At 36.6% G+C, this 17,082-nt stretch overlaps 1 protein-coding gene and 1 long non-coding RNA gene across 6 annotated transcripts in view; one reads left to right on the top strand and one right to left on the bottom strand.

Annotated features, from left to right (window-relative positions):
- Nucleotides 1-17,082, bottom strand: part of LOC116664975 — a 182,362-nt gene that overhangs the window by 100,262 nt on the left and 65,018 nt on the right. The window lies entirely within an intron of this gene.
- Nucleotides 1-17,082, top strand: part of KCNMB2 (potassium calcium-activated channel subfamily M regulatory beta subunit 2) — a 229,831-nt gene that overhangs the window by 192,547 nt on the left and 20,202 nt on the right. For all 5 annotated transcript variants that reach the window (XM_006183778.2, XM_032483962.1, XM_032483971.1 and 2 more), the window contains one exon: nt 3,444-3,566. In XM_006183778.2, the coding sequence (XP_006183840.1) occupies nt 3,511-3,566 (56 nt within the window). In that variant the 5' untranslated portion in view covers nt 3,444-3,510. The remainder of the gene's footprint in view (nt 1-3,443; nt 3,567-17,082) is intronic.

The following is a 17,082-nucleotide window of genomic DNA, read 5'->3' as shown; positions in this document are numbered from 1 at the left end:
AGACATGGGTTTCTGCCTTGTACATGCACAGTGCTGTCTCTGTAAAATAACTCCAGGTTTGATTAATCAACAGCCTGTTTTAAGAAAGCAAAACTAGTTTAAATTGGTCAATGTTTTACGTGCTGTTTCAGTCACGCTTTCCACCAAAAGATATTTAGATGGTCAAGACAGCAAACACAACCAGTATGTCACTGTGTGTCCTGCATTGTGCAATAAAGGTGCAAAAGACACAGCCCTGCCCTGGAATGCCCATGGCCTAGCAGGGGGGGCAGATTTGCATACAAGCAGGATAAACTATGCCTTGCTTTGTGAGAGGTGAGTACCAAGAAATGGGAACAGAGCTCAGGAAGCTGTTTGTGTTGGTCAGAGAAGGCTTCACAGAAGAGATGGCACCTGAGATGGCCCTGAAAACAGAGAAACTCATTTACCCAGCAGGGAAGGGAGCAGAGGGAAACCATGAACTGAGTCAGGGAAGTAGAAACCTACGGAGGTGTGTGCTTCAGAAATGGAAAGGAGCCCTTTATAAGTTCTTGAGACAAAAAAATGTTACAATCTCCCTGACTCCTACTTTCATTCAAGGCTGAGATTATATCTTTTAGGGCATCTAGTTTTCAGACCATACTCATCTGCAATCATATAGTCATGGCTCAGCCAGGTTCACCCCAGTTCCTAGGTCATTAGTGATGGAATTAGATCCAGGTTTCCTCCCCCTCAGCCCTGTGCATTCACTAACACAGATCTCTTTTTCGTACTAGGATTCCAAATTACAAAGTTTGATAAAGTGCTTTTTTGTCCCTATATCACTTTCCTAATCACAATTCAAATGAGATGTTTCTTGTCTTATAAAATAAACAGAATTGAGGTAATTACTCAAGAAGTTCAAGAGGGTTGCATTTGAGCTAAGAGAACCACCCAACCAGGTACCATTAACATATTCAACGTGTTTCTTTGAAGCCTGAAACTTTTTTTCAATCTCCATAGAACCTTTATACTGTTGTCTTTAAAGCAGCTACTCCTTTCATTTTAATTAACAACGAACTTAACAGGTTTTAAATAACAGTTTGTGAAAGAAAACTGGGGTGGAGAAACACCAAATCCGCTCTTAGAATAAGCTGAGGAGTCATTAAGTCCTTTCAACAAACGTTGGACAGTTAATTAGAATAAATACATCTTTCATCTCTCCCTTTCCGTATCATCTTCAAACAACAGAGCAAGGGTATGATGGTGGAATAATGAGTCTGGAAAGTAGCCTAAGTATATTAATATCACAGCAGCTCTCTCACTTTGAATGATTTCAAAGCATTTATTGTATGGACAGTGTGTCTATTAAATGCTGGCTAATTAACCAGTAACAAGATGGGAGCTCAGTAATTTATTGCTTTACCTGAACTTAAAGTGTGTCACTTTTCTTTGCTCCAACTCAACCCTTGAAGAGTGACCATAGTGATCAGAAGATTCCAATCAGAGTCAATGTTGAAATAGCTTCCTGAAAGTTTAAGCCAATCCTTTATGAAGTAGTTCATTCAGGTTACATTAAAATCATTTTTATTTCCTGAAGACTGACTAGTTTTAATAACAAATTGAATCCCTACTCGATTTTATCTGTTTTAAAGATTTTCAAAAGGGAACCTAAATAACTTTAAATATTCCAGATCTAAGTCTTTTAAAGAGCTAGCAGATTCAACTTCTACATATTTCTGAAACTGTCTAGGGTATCCATTCAGGTGTATCCCTTCATTCCTGCCATTCATCCCAGGAGACCAAGGGTAGAAGTATGACTTCCTGCATCTCTACTGGTTATCAAACCCCTACCACCTCCCATGGCCTCTTTTTCCTTCTTTCTCTGATGCTGACCCAAGGGTTATAGAAGGAGATCCATTCTTGGACCTACTTCCAAAATACATTCTTCAATTTAATGAGTCACAAAATTTTGGAGCAAAATTTTGGAGAGGGATCTCAGAAGTTATCAATTTCAAACTTTCCATGTTACAGATTAAAAACAACTAAACCCTAGAAAAGATAAGTGACTTTCTCAAGGCTAAACAGAAAAAAAAGGGGAGGGGGCCAATAACCAACTACTGACTCTGAGCACCTGCTCTGAGCCTAGCTGCTTAGTGTTTCCTACAGACCAGCAATATCAGGATCATCGAGAGCTTGTTAGAAATGCAGACCCTTGGGCCCCACCCCAAACTCCTTGAATCAGAATCTGCATGGTCACAAGATCCCTAGATAACCATATGCACATTGAGAATCACTGGGCTAGACTATGTGTCTTTCTCCAGAAAGAATGAGAATTGGGGACATGCAGACATGGCTCCACATTTTCTTTTTTTTTTTTTTTCACCTTTTGTTAATGTGAGCAAATAGCTCAATCTCCTAGAAGCATCATTTGTAATCTGGAAATCGTAGCATCATCTACCTTGCAGGGTTTTCATAATATAAGCAGAACACAGATATAGGCATATACATGCCTATGTCTATATAGATATAGGCATTTCATGATATATACATAGATACATAGATAAAATATGCAAATTGCCTACCATGTTGTAGCTAATATAGTATATAATAGTTGATATTATTTCTAATCTCATGTTTACCAGTAATAATGTACTCAGCCAAAAAGAAAGCCACAGGTGACTATGTACCCATGAAGAATCACCTTCCTTCCTTTGTTCTATTTGTTACATATCATTTTAGCTTTTATACGTGATTAAGATTCCTATGATATTGCATATTTCTAACTTCAAGATGTAAGAACTAATCCCCAAGCCAAGTCATAACCAAAGGAACACAATATTCCTCTATTATCTTGTAGGAACTCTCGGTCCTACAAGCCTAACCTCTAGGAGCCAAAGAACATCTGCTGCTGCTGCACGGTGATATTCTCAGGGACTCAGCAGCCAAGGGATGAACCCACAGCTGTGGCAATAGAGCGCATTTAAAATATGATCTTTCATCACCAACATGTCACATCTGTCAGCATCAAGGAAAACAGTCTGAAGAGGAACAGAGAAATAGGAAATAGAATTTTAGTATCCAAACCCAAATCAGAATTTTGAAAAAATATAGAACACTAGGCTGTGCCAAAATTATATTTATAGAGGAGATGTGTTGGAGGAAATATGATAATAACATCAATTAGAAAACCATGTTTCCCTAAGGCAGTGGGTCTCAATCCTAACAGTGCATTAGAAACAACTGAAAGGCTTTTTAAAAAACTGAATGCACAATTCTGAGGGAGGGACCCAGGTTTCAGTGTTTTTTAAAAGATTCCCAGTTGATTTTAATATGCAACCAGGGTTGAGAACAACTTCCCCACAGCAAAAGAAACTTAGTCTTATTTAAATGATCAGTCCTCTGAGAGTTATTGTTTGCTGTTGACACAGAGTCCCCCAAACTTTAAGTAATGAATCTTTAACTTCAGTATGTACCTCTTCTAGGTCTTTTCGCCATTCCTCCAAGACTTCCACCATAAGGAAAGGAGCCTCTGGACCAACATCCTCTAAGATGTTCATATGGACCAGTGGTCGGACCTCTTCAACTTACAGACACGATGAGAAAAGGTAAATCACTGGAACTCTGGGGGCTTTTCAGAATCATTTGACCCAACTACCCAGAGAGGATGCCAGTGGGAAATCATTGGGCAATTGAGCTTTGTATTTTGCAAGTGTTAATGTGGATGTGTTCTACATTGAGGGAACAGGGTTTCAGACACTTTGGCCTTCATCCTCCTTGCACTCTCCATGCTCACTCCTACAACAGCAAAGGCTGTTCTCTGTTAGAAATGCCCTTTACACGTGCACATATACATACTCGTCACTTAGCTAGCTCCACCTCTGCCTTTAGATAGGCATTCAGTCAGACTTTTCACCATCCTCTTGACCAGCACAGACTGTGTGTTGTACTCTCCCTTGAATTTTCCCCATCTACCACTGTACCTAGCACATAGTAATTACTCAATAAATACTGAACTGGAGTAATGAAAACTGCAGTTCAAGGCACTAGACATATGGTAGAGAAGGAAAACAAAAACTAAGAGAGAATGAAAAAAAGAATAGACAAGTTCATGGAACTCTCAAACTTCTTGGAAGAAGAGCCTGAGTCAGGGAGAAATGGGGGAATAAGAAAAAAGATTAAAAGGCAAAGGCAGTGTTAATAAAAGACAAAATGACAATTATGCAGCTCAAAATAGCCTTTCAACTTGGGAGTAAATGCATTCATAAAATTATCTAGCCATTTTTAAATATTTGGTTTCTTTTTTTTTTTTTTTTCTGAGTTTCTCTCTTTCTTATTGAGCTGGTACTATTGCTTGGGTTTGCTGAAGCTAAATTTTAAACAGAACTTCCTATACCAACATATTGCAACTTAAGCAAGGCTTACCTGCCTGCAGAATCTGACAGAAACCAGAATTGATAAATGGTGTTGGGCATAAGAAGAAGGATCTGAGGGAGGTTTACTTGAGTATGAGTTTTGAGAGCTGGTATTCCTATTTTTCCTTTTAAAAATCTGTATTTACCTACAGGTAAAATTCTTTAAAAATTCTGAAAGCAATATTGTTTTTCACAATAATTATATACTACAGCAAAAATTCAGAAGCAACTTCAATATACACAATAGAAAATCTGTTAAATAAATCATGGACTATAATATATTACTTAACACTTAAAAATGTTTTGACATAATATTAACTGAAAAATCAAGTTGAAAAATTACATACAAACTATAATTTCAGCCACAAGAAAAAAAATACATAGGAAAAAGCCTGGCAGGAAAAGTATGTTTTTCACTCCTCCATTTTCTAAATACTTTGTAATATGTTATATTATCTTAATTATGGAAAAAATAATATAATGTTTAAATTACAGCTCAGAAGGCAACTAGTGTTTGAACAAAGTCTTGTTGCTCATCATGACACAAGCAGATCAACTGAAAATTTTCTCTTTGTTTATCTCTAGGTTTTCACATGCTTTTTCTCAATGCTTAATCAAGTTATTTTCATTTGCTTTCAAGCAACTAAGTTGAATCATCTTTCAGCAAGATCTTTACCATAAAACTGTGTCATTTTAAAATTTCATATTTTGTGGAATTTTGTGAAAAAAAGTTTACTACCAGTGATGGTGCAGAACGGCAGAGATTTTGTTGCCCTACAAGAATACTATAACTGTCAATGGCCAGTCCTCCTTAGATTCTGAAGGTTTCATCAGAGCAGGTGAAGCATGATGTATTTGTTTCACCTTCTATTTATTCTCACTGAGTAATTAAATGCATTCTGCTATATATACATATATATTTTACAAACAAAAGAATTAACAGTTAAGAAGCAATTACTGTGCGCTACATGTTTTCCTAAACTGCCCTCTTCTAATTTACAAGATAGAGATTAGTATGCCATTTTACAGATGGGGAAGCTGAGGCTTAGAGAGTTTAAATAACTTCCAAGGGTCCAACAACTAGCCAGTGATGGAATCAAGATTTAAACCCAAGGCTGTACTCTCTCCCCTGCACCCCATGGCTTACATAGGCCCTTGTCAAACATGAGATATTTGGAGCAGCAGTAAACAGCCAAGCCCACAAGGGGAAAACTGTGTTAAAGTGGAGCTGAAAATTGTATATCAAAGGAGATAATAAATATGTGAATTTGATATATTGGCAATATTTGTGGAGTTAAAAGAAGTAATTAGCTTCATATTCAGCACCAATAAGATTCCATAAAACTCTTAAATTACTACTTTTATGTTTTTATATTCAAAGCATGATTTCAGCAACTATGGGATTTTAAATAATTAAAATATTGACTACAAACAAATCAGTTTCAGCAAGCTTTATTTATGGGATGGGGATGCCAAGGCTTATGAAACTAATCTGCATGACTTTGGCCTACAGTGTCAAAGACACATGGAAAAACAGCCAACAAATAAAGCAACAGAATCTACCACTAAGTCAGTATGCTTAGTTTGTTGTTGGTTCATTTGTCCATACCTCTTTCTTGACCACAATTTCATCTTCACTGCCTAATTCTCAGTCTTGTAGAACAAGACTCAGGTTTTAAAATTGACTTCTCTGCTTAAGATACTCTTGGTGGCAATAATCATGGTGATAAGGAAGATGATGGTGGCTGATAATAAATCTAGATAATTAAGGTCCTCAAGTTAATTATTCAGAAATAAATTAACTAGATTTCTGGAAGCACTGCCCAGAATGGCTCGTAATTGTTCTACCCTCAGTTTCTTATTCTGCAAACCTGGCCTCTGTATGTCCAGCTTCTTCAGCTGTGTTCCCCCAGAAATCCCAGAGGCCAGGCAGTCAAAAATCCTCAGCTCCATTCCATACTGCCTATTGTGAGACCAGAGCCAAACTTGTCAGGATATTGGCTTCCCTGGGATTCCTTAAGAGATGGAACATCAGAAAACCAGCTTACAGACAGGTAGAGAAATAAGTGGAAGCAAAAGTCCACTGAAAATTCTGAAACCTAATTTTTATAGCTCAAGGGAAGTTGAAGTCAATTTTGTATTTTTTCCATGATTTTAATTCAAAGACAGTCCTTTTTCTATATATGCAAAACACTGGTTTCTATCCTTAGCCTCCATTCCACAACCCCAGCAAGATGAAGAAATACTTTTTCTTCTCTGAACAAACCTCCTTGTTAGGTGAGCCGATGTTAATTTTTAAATTGCAGGAGGCAAATAAAACAACAGCAGCAATAACTAATTTAAAAATTAAAGAAGAGAGAGGTTATTGGCCAAAGATATTATGGCTGAGTGTTTATCAAATATTCTTTGGATTGCTTTTATTAAATACTGAATTGATACAAAGGAAAATTTATCACATGTTAACATACAGAGAATGATGGCATAATAAACATATGAGTACCCTTCATTAAGTTTAAAGAATAAACCAATCAGAATTTCTGAAGCCCTTGAGATGCTTCCCTAATAGCATCCTCCTCCCCATCCCAGCCCCCGTCCAGAGATAACTACCCTCCCGAATTTTGTTTATTATTCCCTTGCTTTTCTTCATGAGTTTGTCACATTTTTATGCTTAAACAATATATTATTTACTTCTGAATGTTTGGAGATTTTATATAAATGGAATCATACCATATGAATTGCTCTGCAACTTACTTTTTCTGCCAAACATTATGGTCCCATGATTTATCAGTGCTGATATAAGTAGCTGTAACTCATTTTCACTGCTGTGTAGTGCACCATTATATAACTATACCACCAGTTATTCTACCAGTCTATTGCTAATAGACATTGGTGTTATTTCCAGTTCTTTTTGTACTAACAATGCTGCTATAATACTTCCCGTGGATGTCTCTTTGTACACATGTACAAACATTCCTCAGGATACATACCTAACTTGGGAATGGTTGGTTCAAAAGTACACACAGCTTCCACTTCCCCAGGCGATGCCATCACTTTCCAAAGCAGCTGCAGATGTGACTTCATTGCTCTGGCTTTTTTGAGTTTTAAATTTCAACAATCCAGAGGGTTTGTGCTTTCAATTTCCATTTTTCAAATTAGTAGTTAAGACTGAACCTAGTCCTTTTCTGTGACATGCCTGTTCAAATAGGTGGCCCATTTTTCTACTGGAGTTTTGTTCTTTTTCTTATTGACTTGTACGAATTCTTTACAAAAGTCTGGGCTTTTTTTACTTAAAATTTTTTAATGGAGGATAGAATAGTAACCATTGAGAATGGTTGAAAACAAAATGAGAGAACTGGAAGATAAAGTGAAAGAAATAGCTTAAAACCCAGAGGAAAAGTATAAAGAGATGGAAATTGTGAAAGGAAGGATTGGAAAGTTACATGTGAATGTTTAGAGCCCAGGAGAGGGAAAGAGATGGAGGAAAGATATAACAGAGATTTCCTTTTCTGACAGTACAGTAGACTAAATACTCAGACCAGCCCTCCTGCAGCAACAATTTAAAATGCTGTATAAACTATTCAAAACCTGTATAAAAGTTTCTATTAACCCTTTGTTTATCGTGTGCAAATAGCTTCTCCTAGTTTACCTGTGTTTTCACTTTCTTTATGATGTCTTTTCATGAACATATGTTTTTAATTTTAACGTGTTCTCAGCAATTATTTGTAACATTTTGAAATACCCTCCTACTCCTTTACAGTTTTCTTAATATTTTGTAGGTTTGCCTTTCATAATTAAGTCCTTAATCATCTGAAGTTGACTTCTGTGTGTGGTGTGAAGTAGGTACCCAGTTTTTTCTGTATGGATAACCAATTGCCCAGCACCTTTTGTTGGATGGTTTATCCTTTTCCCAATGATCTAAAAGTATACATCTACCATATTTAGGTTTCCACATATGCATGGATATGGATCTCTAGCCTGTCCCACTGATCAATTTTGTCTACCTCAGAAAAACACCACACTTGAGCTTACAAACTTTAGCATTAGAATACATCTTGATATCTGGTAGAAAAGTTGCTCACCTTGTTCTTTTGTAGTAAGGAGTGTATTTGCTATCCTGAGATGTTTGCACTCCCATATAAACTTTAGAATCAGCTTATCCAATCGGCTACCATACTTACCAGAAAAACCCTGGTGATTTTTATTGGAATTTTATGAAAGCTATTAATTAATTTGCAGTAAATAGGCATCTTTGTCACCAAGTCTTTCTCTGAATGAATATGATTCTCTGAATGATTTGTATAATATAGGTAGAACTCACCTATAAATGATTAAGTGGTATTTCCATTATAAGGATATTTTAAATCTGTGATTCAATTTTTTAACTGATTTAGAACTATTTAGATTTTCTAGTTATTTCTGAAGCAGCTTCAATAAGCAATATATTTGTAAGAATTTGCTATATATTTAATTTAAATTATATATCAAAGCTTTCAAATGTCTTGCTATAAGATTGTTTTTAATATCTTCTATTATCTTCTAATCCATTCTGTATCTGTACTTATGGTTTTCAAATTCCTGATATTTATTTGAGCCTTCTCTAATTTTTCTTATTCTCATCAGAGGTTTGTCTGTTCCATTAGTCTTTTCAAAAAATTAACTTTTGATTTCATTAATTCTTTAATATAGTACTTCTTTTATTTCATTTATTTCTGCTCATGTTTATTATTTCCTCCCTTATACTTTATTTTAATATGTTCTATTAATCTATTTATAACTTCCTAAGTTGGGTGCCTAGCACATTAATTTTCAGACTTTATTGTTATCTAATATAAACATTTAAGACTATGTCATTCTATCTATGTATTGCTTTAGCTACATTCCACTAATTGGTCTATAGTGTTTTTAATTATTCACTTCTAAATGTATCCTAATTTCTATCATGTTTTATTCTCTGACCCATGAGTTCTTTGGAACTATATTGTCATTTCCATGTATAGAGTCATCCTAGTTATTTTTTTGTTAATTATTTCTACTATTGTTGCACTAGAATCAAATAATGTGATGAGTATAAAGGCAGTACTTCTCAAAGGCTCTTTAGGTCATAAGAACAACGTAACTTATCTGAATGATAAGTTTACATAATTTCCTGTTTCCTTCCCTATTTTTCACTAAAAACTTTTATCAAATTTAATGTGCTAATAATCAAGTAAAAAGAAATGAGACTTAGAAATTAAGATATCATTGGGAAATTGATCTGATAAGTTAAATGCAGGAATAAAAAGAAATAAATCCAACTTTTGTTTCCATAATTTTGCTCTCATCCTTATTCTCTTCTCCATAAAATATTATAAGACATCCTGTGAATTAATAAATTGACAATAATAACATTAGGTTCACAGACCAAACCCCTCTTGTTAATGACTATATTATGTGTGACTGTCATTTGTTCCCAAAAGCACATTTCTCCCAAAGAAATGTATGCCTTAAAAGATCAAAAACAGAATAATAATTAAACTGATCAAATTGCACCATATAAATATATACTCACTAGCTCAAAGAAAAACCATGAAATCTGGAACTAACAGAGGATGAGGAAACCCATACAAAGAAGCACATCTCAAAAAACATAGAAAACTGATGGCCAGAAGGCAGAAAATGTCTGTTTTAATCAACGTCACTCCCAGCTCTGCCACATGAGGTTACAGGTTGTGTTCCTGGGGCAGGGATACATAGCAACTCTGCCTGTTTAAGCTCAGCTGGCATTCAGCAATCCATTGACCCAAAGATTCACCTCATAGGATCTAACAGAAGGCACTTTTCCTTGAAGTCTGGAAACTACAGCTCTCAGTGCTTGAAAACCTTGAAATTTTTCTAGAAAGAATAGTAACTGTGTTAGTGGTAGCATCCAGTGGCCACTGATAGTAAGAGAGAAGCCAAGAGTCTGTTCTAGCCATGGTTCTCTGATTTATTTGGTTTTGCTTGGCCATTGAGCCTCCTTGTGCTGGCTGTCTCACAACTAAACATACTGAAGCCATTTTTAGCCCAAAAAGGAGCATACTCCTAATAAATGCAAGGGACTGAGCCTACAAAGATGAATGTGGTCTGGCTCCAATTCTTGAGCAGCTCAATATTCACTAGGCCTAGAGAGGCATAAATACAAATATCCCGTCTGTTAAGTATTATGGTCAGATTTCTGAAAGGCTTTCCCCAAGATGTGTCAGATATACATAATTCTTTATTCGTACCTTCCCTCCTTTTTCCTACACCTGCCAGTGCCCTTCACCTCTCTACAGCTTCAGGACCCACTGCAGACCTGTCTTCCTGCCCTCTCTGAGTTCAAATACCTTTGCTGACTTTTGTTTCTCCGACTACCTAAAGAGTCTCATTAAAACCCAGTGTTCATGGTTACTTCTGTACACAAATGATGGCCAGATTTAAATTTTCATCTCCTCTACCACTGCTTTTTTTTCAACCCCTCTTTATCTAATACCTGAAATGCTGAGAGGGTTTCAGAAACAGTCTCTTAGCCTCCGGATGTTAAACCACTCCACACAATCAATTGCACTAAAGTGAGTGAGCTTTTCAAAGTACAAATCTAATCACAGCACTTTCTTGCTTCAATTCTTTTAGTGGCTCCTCTAATTTCAGAAGACACAAAATCCTTTATCTCTGGCCACTACCTATCTAACCAGCCTACCTACCATCCCCCACCACTGGATCCTAGATTCCAACCACACTCAGCTACCCTATTCTCTCACATTCTGCCTGGATACTATTCCCCTCACAATTGTTTGCTCATTGGAAATTCAATCCAGTCTATTATAGGATCCTTAACCATCACCACTTAAACCAAATTATGGCCATCTTGGTTTAATTAAGCATGAATTAAAACTACATTCATGCTCATAAATCACAGTCCTGAGTCAATTTATCTATCACCCATCTACTGAATGCACATTTCAAGGAATAACCAATACAGCGATAGACAATTTGCCTAAAGCCAATTTGCCAAATACTGATCCATTTGTCAGTTGATCTTTATGGTGAATTTATCAAATTTAGTTATGTACCAAAAACTTTGTTTAATCATTGTAACCTTACATAGTTTTGTGAATTAGCTGGGACCAAAAAGGCTGCAGGGGGGCCAAATTTAGGGCCTTCAGACCCTTTTCCTCTGTCTCTTGGTCTCTGCAGCCATTATCCCTCCATCTCTCTGCTCCTCTGCCTCTCCCTCCTTGTGTCCCAGATGCCCTCTACCTCCGGTCTCTCCTGTTCCCTGGTCTTCTCCACTTTGCCCCACCCCATGCCCTACTGCTCTCTCTGCTCCTTGGTTCCTCTCTGCTCCTGGTTTCCTCTCTGCCCCTGGGTTCCCCCTCTCTAGGATCAGCACACCAGACTGCATCATGCTGATTCTGATCTTCAACTTTCCCCTGGCAGAGGGTCTCACCATTCTTAATCAGATCCCTTCTGTTCCAATAACAGGACAAGAGCAGAGACATATTAAACATTTTGTTATAAGGACAAAATAAAGCTGTTCAAACAGAACTTCACAGAAACTTCAAAAAGCTGTTAAAAATTCCCATCCAAAATCGATTACCACAATCTTATGAATGGTTAAGAGAAACAAATCTTGGTTAATTGATAAAGCTGCCAAATCTATCAAAGTAGTCACAATGTGAAATTTGCCACAAGAATCTCAGTGATGCTAAAATGTTAGCAAAACAGCAAATGACTCTAAAATAGACTTGGAAAAAAATCACCATAAACTGAAAGGCTCCCACATGAAATGCTAAATTTTTGTTATATCTATTAGAAGAATGTATTCATAAACATATTCAAGAAAGATATATCTATGAATGTATTCATAAGAAGGATATACTTTATAATTATATTTTTAAAATATCATCTTAAACTATTCAAAGGAAAATGTATCCAAATTAATTTACTATACTTACAACAATGCTCCCTAAAATAAGTCTTTGTTAAATCTGTGATAAAGTGGGCATATTACTCCTTTAGCCAAGTGATCCTTCAATAGATTGGCAAATTGGCTAATCTTGGTGCATTAGTTCAGTAACTGATTCTTTGGCAGATCAGCCCCCAGCACATTGACTTGCTTCCTTTTTGTGCTCCTCTCCAAAAGTCTCATTACAGTGCGTTGTAATGATAGGTATCTCACCCAGCTCCCTCAGGACAGCTCTAATTCATACTTGGTATTCCCCAGAATTTGGCACAGTATGTTTCATCTTATGAAGACTTAAAGATGTTGACAAATGAATAAACGAATTAATAAATGACTTTTACCCTGCCTTAACATGAATACATTTCTTCCTGTCAGCTAAATATCAAGAGAATCTGAATTTAAATGGATGAAGGCCAAGGGGGAAATTTTTTCTTTCACATTTTACTCTTTATACCCATGTTTGTATATGCATAACCTCATACATAATTTGCTTATGAGCCACAGGACTAATGTCAAACTTTAAGAAACTATCCAAATATGGAGCTTGAAATAAAACTGCAGTGTGTTGATTTTTGCCTGAGGTAAAAATCAAGTTTTATTGGATAATTAGTTTTTTATGCAAAATATTTTGTTATACTTGGTTTTGCCTTGTAGTTTTATTAGTAACTCACATTCTCCAAAGGAATTTGGGCAGAATGCTCCCTGCATATGTAGAAAAGATTGTCAACAAGTATAAATGTTGATTTGTATCCACCGTATTGATTCATGGTTCACCAACAGAGCTTAAACATACAGCCTTGCCAGGACATGCCAAGGCTAGATCTGCTTCAGACTTATAAATCCAAATTCCTGCTCTATACCTACTGTTGAAAATCTCCTGTATTCAAAACTGAATTTGTAGTCATGCCCCAGACTCATAATTCCTCCTGAGAGCTCTACTTCAGTGAAATATACTAGCCTTCATTCCCTTATTTCTAATCCCCCAACACCCCTTTTTAAATAGATTCACAGAGAATAGACACAAAGAGCCAAAGGAAGATGAACAATCCATTCTGTTAGTAGTGGTACAGTAACCTTCAAAGTACACGGCTTCCTAGTATGAAGGGTGATGTTTAGGCCTGAGGCCCAAAATACAGCATGGTGATCCTTCCCCCTATCTTTGAAGGGAACTGAGCATGGGAGGGACACCTCGCTAACCCACTTAGTCTTAAACTGTGGACACTCCCATCCCTAACTGGGGCTTATTACCTGGAGATGGGAAAGCCAAAGCACACCAGGCCTGAACAAAGGCAAGTCCAAAAGGATGGGGAAAACAATGTGCCTCCCATGAACAGTGTACCTTCAAACTCACCCAAAATGTAGACAGGGCCTCTGACTGTCAGACTTTGGTCTATTTCACCAGTCAGATTAGTCAGTCCTCACCTGAGCTCAGGACACTATGTTTTGGGGGAATGAAACTATAAATACACAATCCGCCTCTCCATTCTTAGCCAGGGCAGCAAAAATCCCCTCTTAGGAACCTGAAGAGCAGGGAAATAAGGATCCCTGTTTTAAAACCCTCTACCATTTCCCTAGTTGTCCAAGTCAAATTCTTGGGCATAAATCTAAACTACATCCTTTTTTTTTTTTTAATATTTTTTATTGAGTTATAGTCATTTTACAATGTTGTGTTAAATTCCAGTGTAGAGCAGTTTTTCAGTTATACATGAACATACATATATTCACTGTCACATTTTTTTTTTTGCTGTGAGCTACCAAATGATCTTGTATATAATTCCCTGTGTTATACAGTATAATCTTGTTTATCCATTCTGCATATACCTGTCAGTATCTACAAATTTTGAAATCCCAGTCTGTCCCTTCCCACCCCTCGCCCCCTTGGCAACCACAAGTTTGTATTCTATGTCTATGAGTGTCTGTTTCTGTTTTGTATTTATGTTCTTTTTTTTTTTTTTTTAGATTCCACATATAAATGATCTCACATGGTATTTTTCTTTCTCTTTCTGGCTTACTTCACTTAGAATGACATTCTCCAGGTCCATCCATGTTTCTGTAAATGGCATTATGTCATCATTTTTATGGCTGAATAGTATTCCATTGTATAAATATACCACTTCTTCTTTATCCAGTCATCTGTTGATGGACATTTAGGCAGTTTCCATGTCTTGGCTATTGTAAATAGTGCTGCTATGAATACTGGGGTGCAGGTGTCTTTTTGAAGTAGGGTTCCTTCTGGATATATGCCCAGGAGCAGGATTCCTGGGTCATATGGTAAGTCTATTCCTAGTTTTTTGAGGAATCTCCATACTGTTTTCCACAGTGGCTGCACCAAACTGCATTCCCACCAGCAGTGTAGGACGGTTCCCTTTTCTCCACAGCCTCTTCAGCATTTGTCATTTGTGGACTTTTGAATGATGGCCATTCTGGCTGGTGTGAGGTGATACCTCATTGTAGTTTTGATTTGCATTTCTCTGATAATTAGTGATATTGAGCATTCTTTCATGTGCCTATTGATCATTTGTATTTCTTCCTTGGAGAATTGCTTGTTTAGGTCTTCTGCCCATTTTTGGAATTCAGCAAGGTAGCAGGTTAAAGATTAATGATCAAAAATCAGTTGCATTTCTTTACACTAATGATGAATCAACAGAAAAAGAAAGTAAAGAAACAATCCCCTTTAAAATAACACCCAAAGTAATAAAATATCTAGGAATAAATCTAACCAAGGAGGTGAAAGACTTATACACAAAAAACTATAAACCATTGATGAAGGAAATTCAAGAAGACTTAAAAAAATGGAAAGATATCCCATGCTCCTGGATTGGAAGAATCAATATTGTTAAAATGGTCACACTGCCCAAGGCAATCTACAGATTTAATGCAATCCCTATCAAATTACCCAGGACATATTTCACAGAACTAGAACAAATCATAATAAACTTTATATGGAACCACAAAAGACCTAGGACCTAAAATTGCCAAGCATTACTGAAGAAAAAGAAAGAGGCTGGAGGAATAACTCTTCCAGACTTCAGACAATACTATAGGGCTACAGTAATCAAGACAGCATGGTATTGGTACAAAAACAGACATACGGACCAATGGAACAGAACAGAGAGCCCAGAAGTGAACCCACAAACTTTTAGTCAACCAATCTTCAACAAAGGAGGCAAGAATATACAATGGAATAAAGACAGTCTCTTCAGCAAATGGTGTTGGGAAAACTGGACAGCAACAATGTAAATTAATGAAGCTAGAACACTCTCTTACACCATAAACAAAAATAAACTCAAAATGGATCAAAGACTTAAATATAAAGACAAGATACAATAAACCTCCTAGAAGAAAACACAGGCAAAACATTATCTCGTATATATTTCAAAAATGTTCTCCTAGGGCAGTCTACCCAAGCAATAGAAATAAAAACAAGAATAAACAAATGGAACCTAATTAAACTTACAAGCTTCTGCACAGCAAAGGAAACCGTAAGTAAAACAAAACGGCAATCTACAGAATGGGAGAAAATTTTTGCAAACGATGAAACCAACAAAGGCTTGATATCCAGAATATATAAGCAGCTCATACAACATAATAAGAAAGAAACAAACAACCCAATCCAAAAATGGGCAGAAGACCTAAACTACATCCTTTTTCTCACATCCTCACCATCCACTATATTCTCTCAATCAGCAAATCCAGAAGTTGTATCCACTAGATATTTCTACATACATCTTTTTCTTTCCATCTATTCTACCTCAGTCTGATCCAGCCCTCATCATCCTTTGCCAACACTACACTAATAATCCCATAATTCTTCCTAATTTAAATCTGGTTCCATCTGTAATCTGATCTCCACCCTGCAGGCAGAGTGATCAATCTGAAACTCAGTTCTGACCATGTCACTCTCTGCCAGCTTCCCATTAACTATAGGATAAAGATCTTTAAATTACTTACAAAACCCTTTATGACCTACTACCTTCCCAAACTCATCTGCCCCACTTCCTCTGTCCCACACTCATCCCAGGAATAGTGAAATTTGTGTAGTTTCTGTTAGTCACCACACAGTTGCAAATCTCCACCCTTTTGTTTATGTGATTCCTTCTGTCCGAAATACCCTTGATTCCCTGTCTCGTTTGTTTAGATCTGATTCATCCTGAAGATTCTGTTTAAGGCATTTCTCCTCCAGGAAGCCTTTTGTAACCTTTTTGCTCCCTGTCCTGCTCCCTCAAGCTGGGAAAACTACTCCTTTACTTTACTGATTCTATAAATGGCTCCTTCATTGAATTTACTACCCTATGTTGATACATTTTTATGTCAGTCTTCCTTTTGGCTAGGGACCATAGCCTCAGTAAGTAGAGGTTACCAGCACTCAAGGTAAGTTTGTGGACTTTTACTGAACTTTTTGTTCCTCCAAATCATTCATTCATTCTTTATCTATTAATCCAATTATCATCTATTGATGAATTACATGAGTATGTCCCACCTCACTCACTCACTTTCATTTTGCTGAGTAATATCCTGATTTCCCAGATGTGTTTTAGCCTGTGTGGAAACCAATCATGTTTCCTCTTCTCTACACATTCCAGAGCACATGAAGAACATTTGTTAACCATTTCCAAATTGTGATTTGTTTTTAAATTACTCACTTGAATCATTTTTATATGCTGCTTGTTCTAGTGACATAACTGACTGATTACACTGTGTCTCTTTTATGGGTATAGACTGACATAAGTAATGTGGTGTGACAGC

Source organism: Camelus ferus, chromosome 1 (assembly GCF_009834535.1).
Source record: "Camelus ferus isolate YT-003-E chromosome 1, BCGSAC_Cfer_1.0, whole genome shotgun sequence".
Taxonomy (NCBI): Eukaryota; Metazoa; Chordata; class Mammalia; order Artiodactyla; family Camelidae; genus Camelus; species Camelus ferus.
This window is presented reverse-complemented; position numbering and strand designations above follow the sequence as displayed.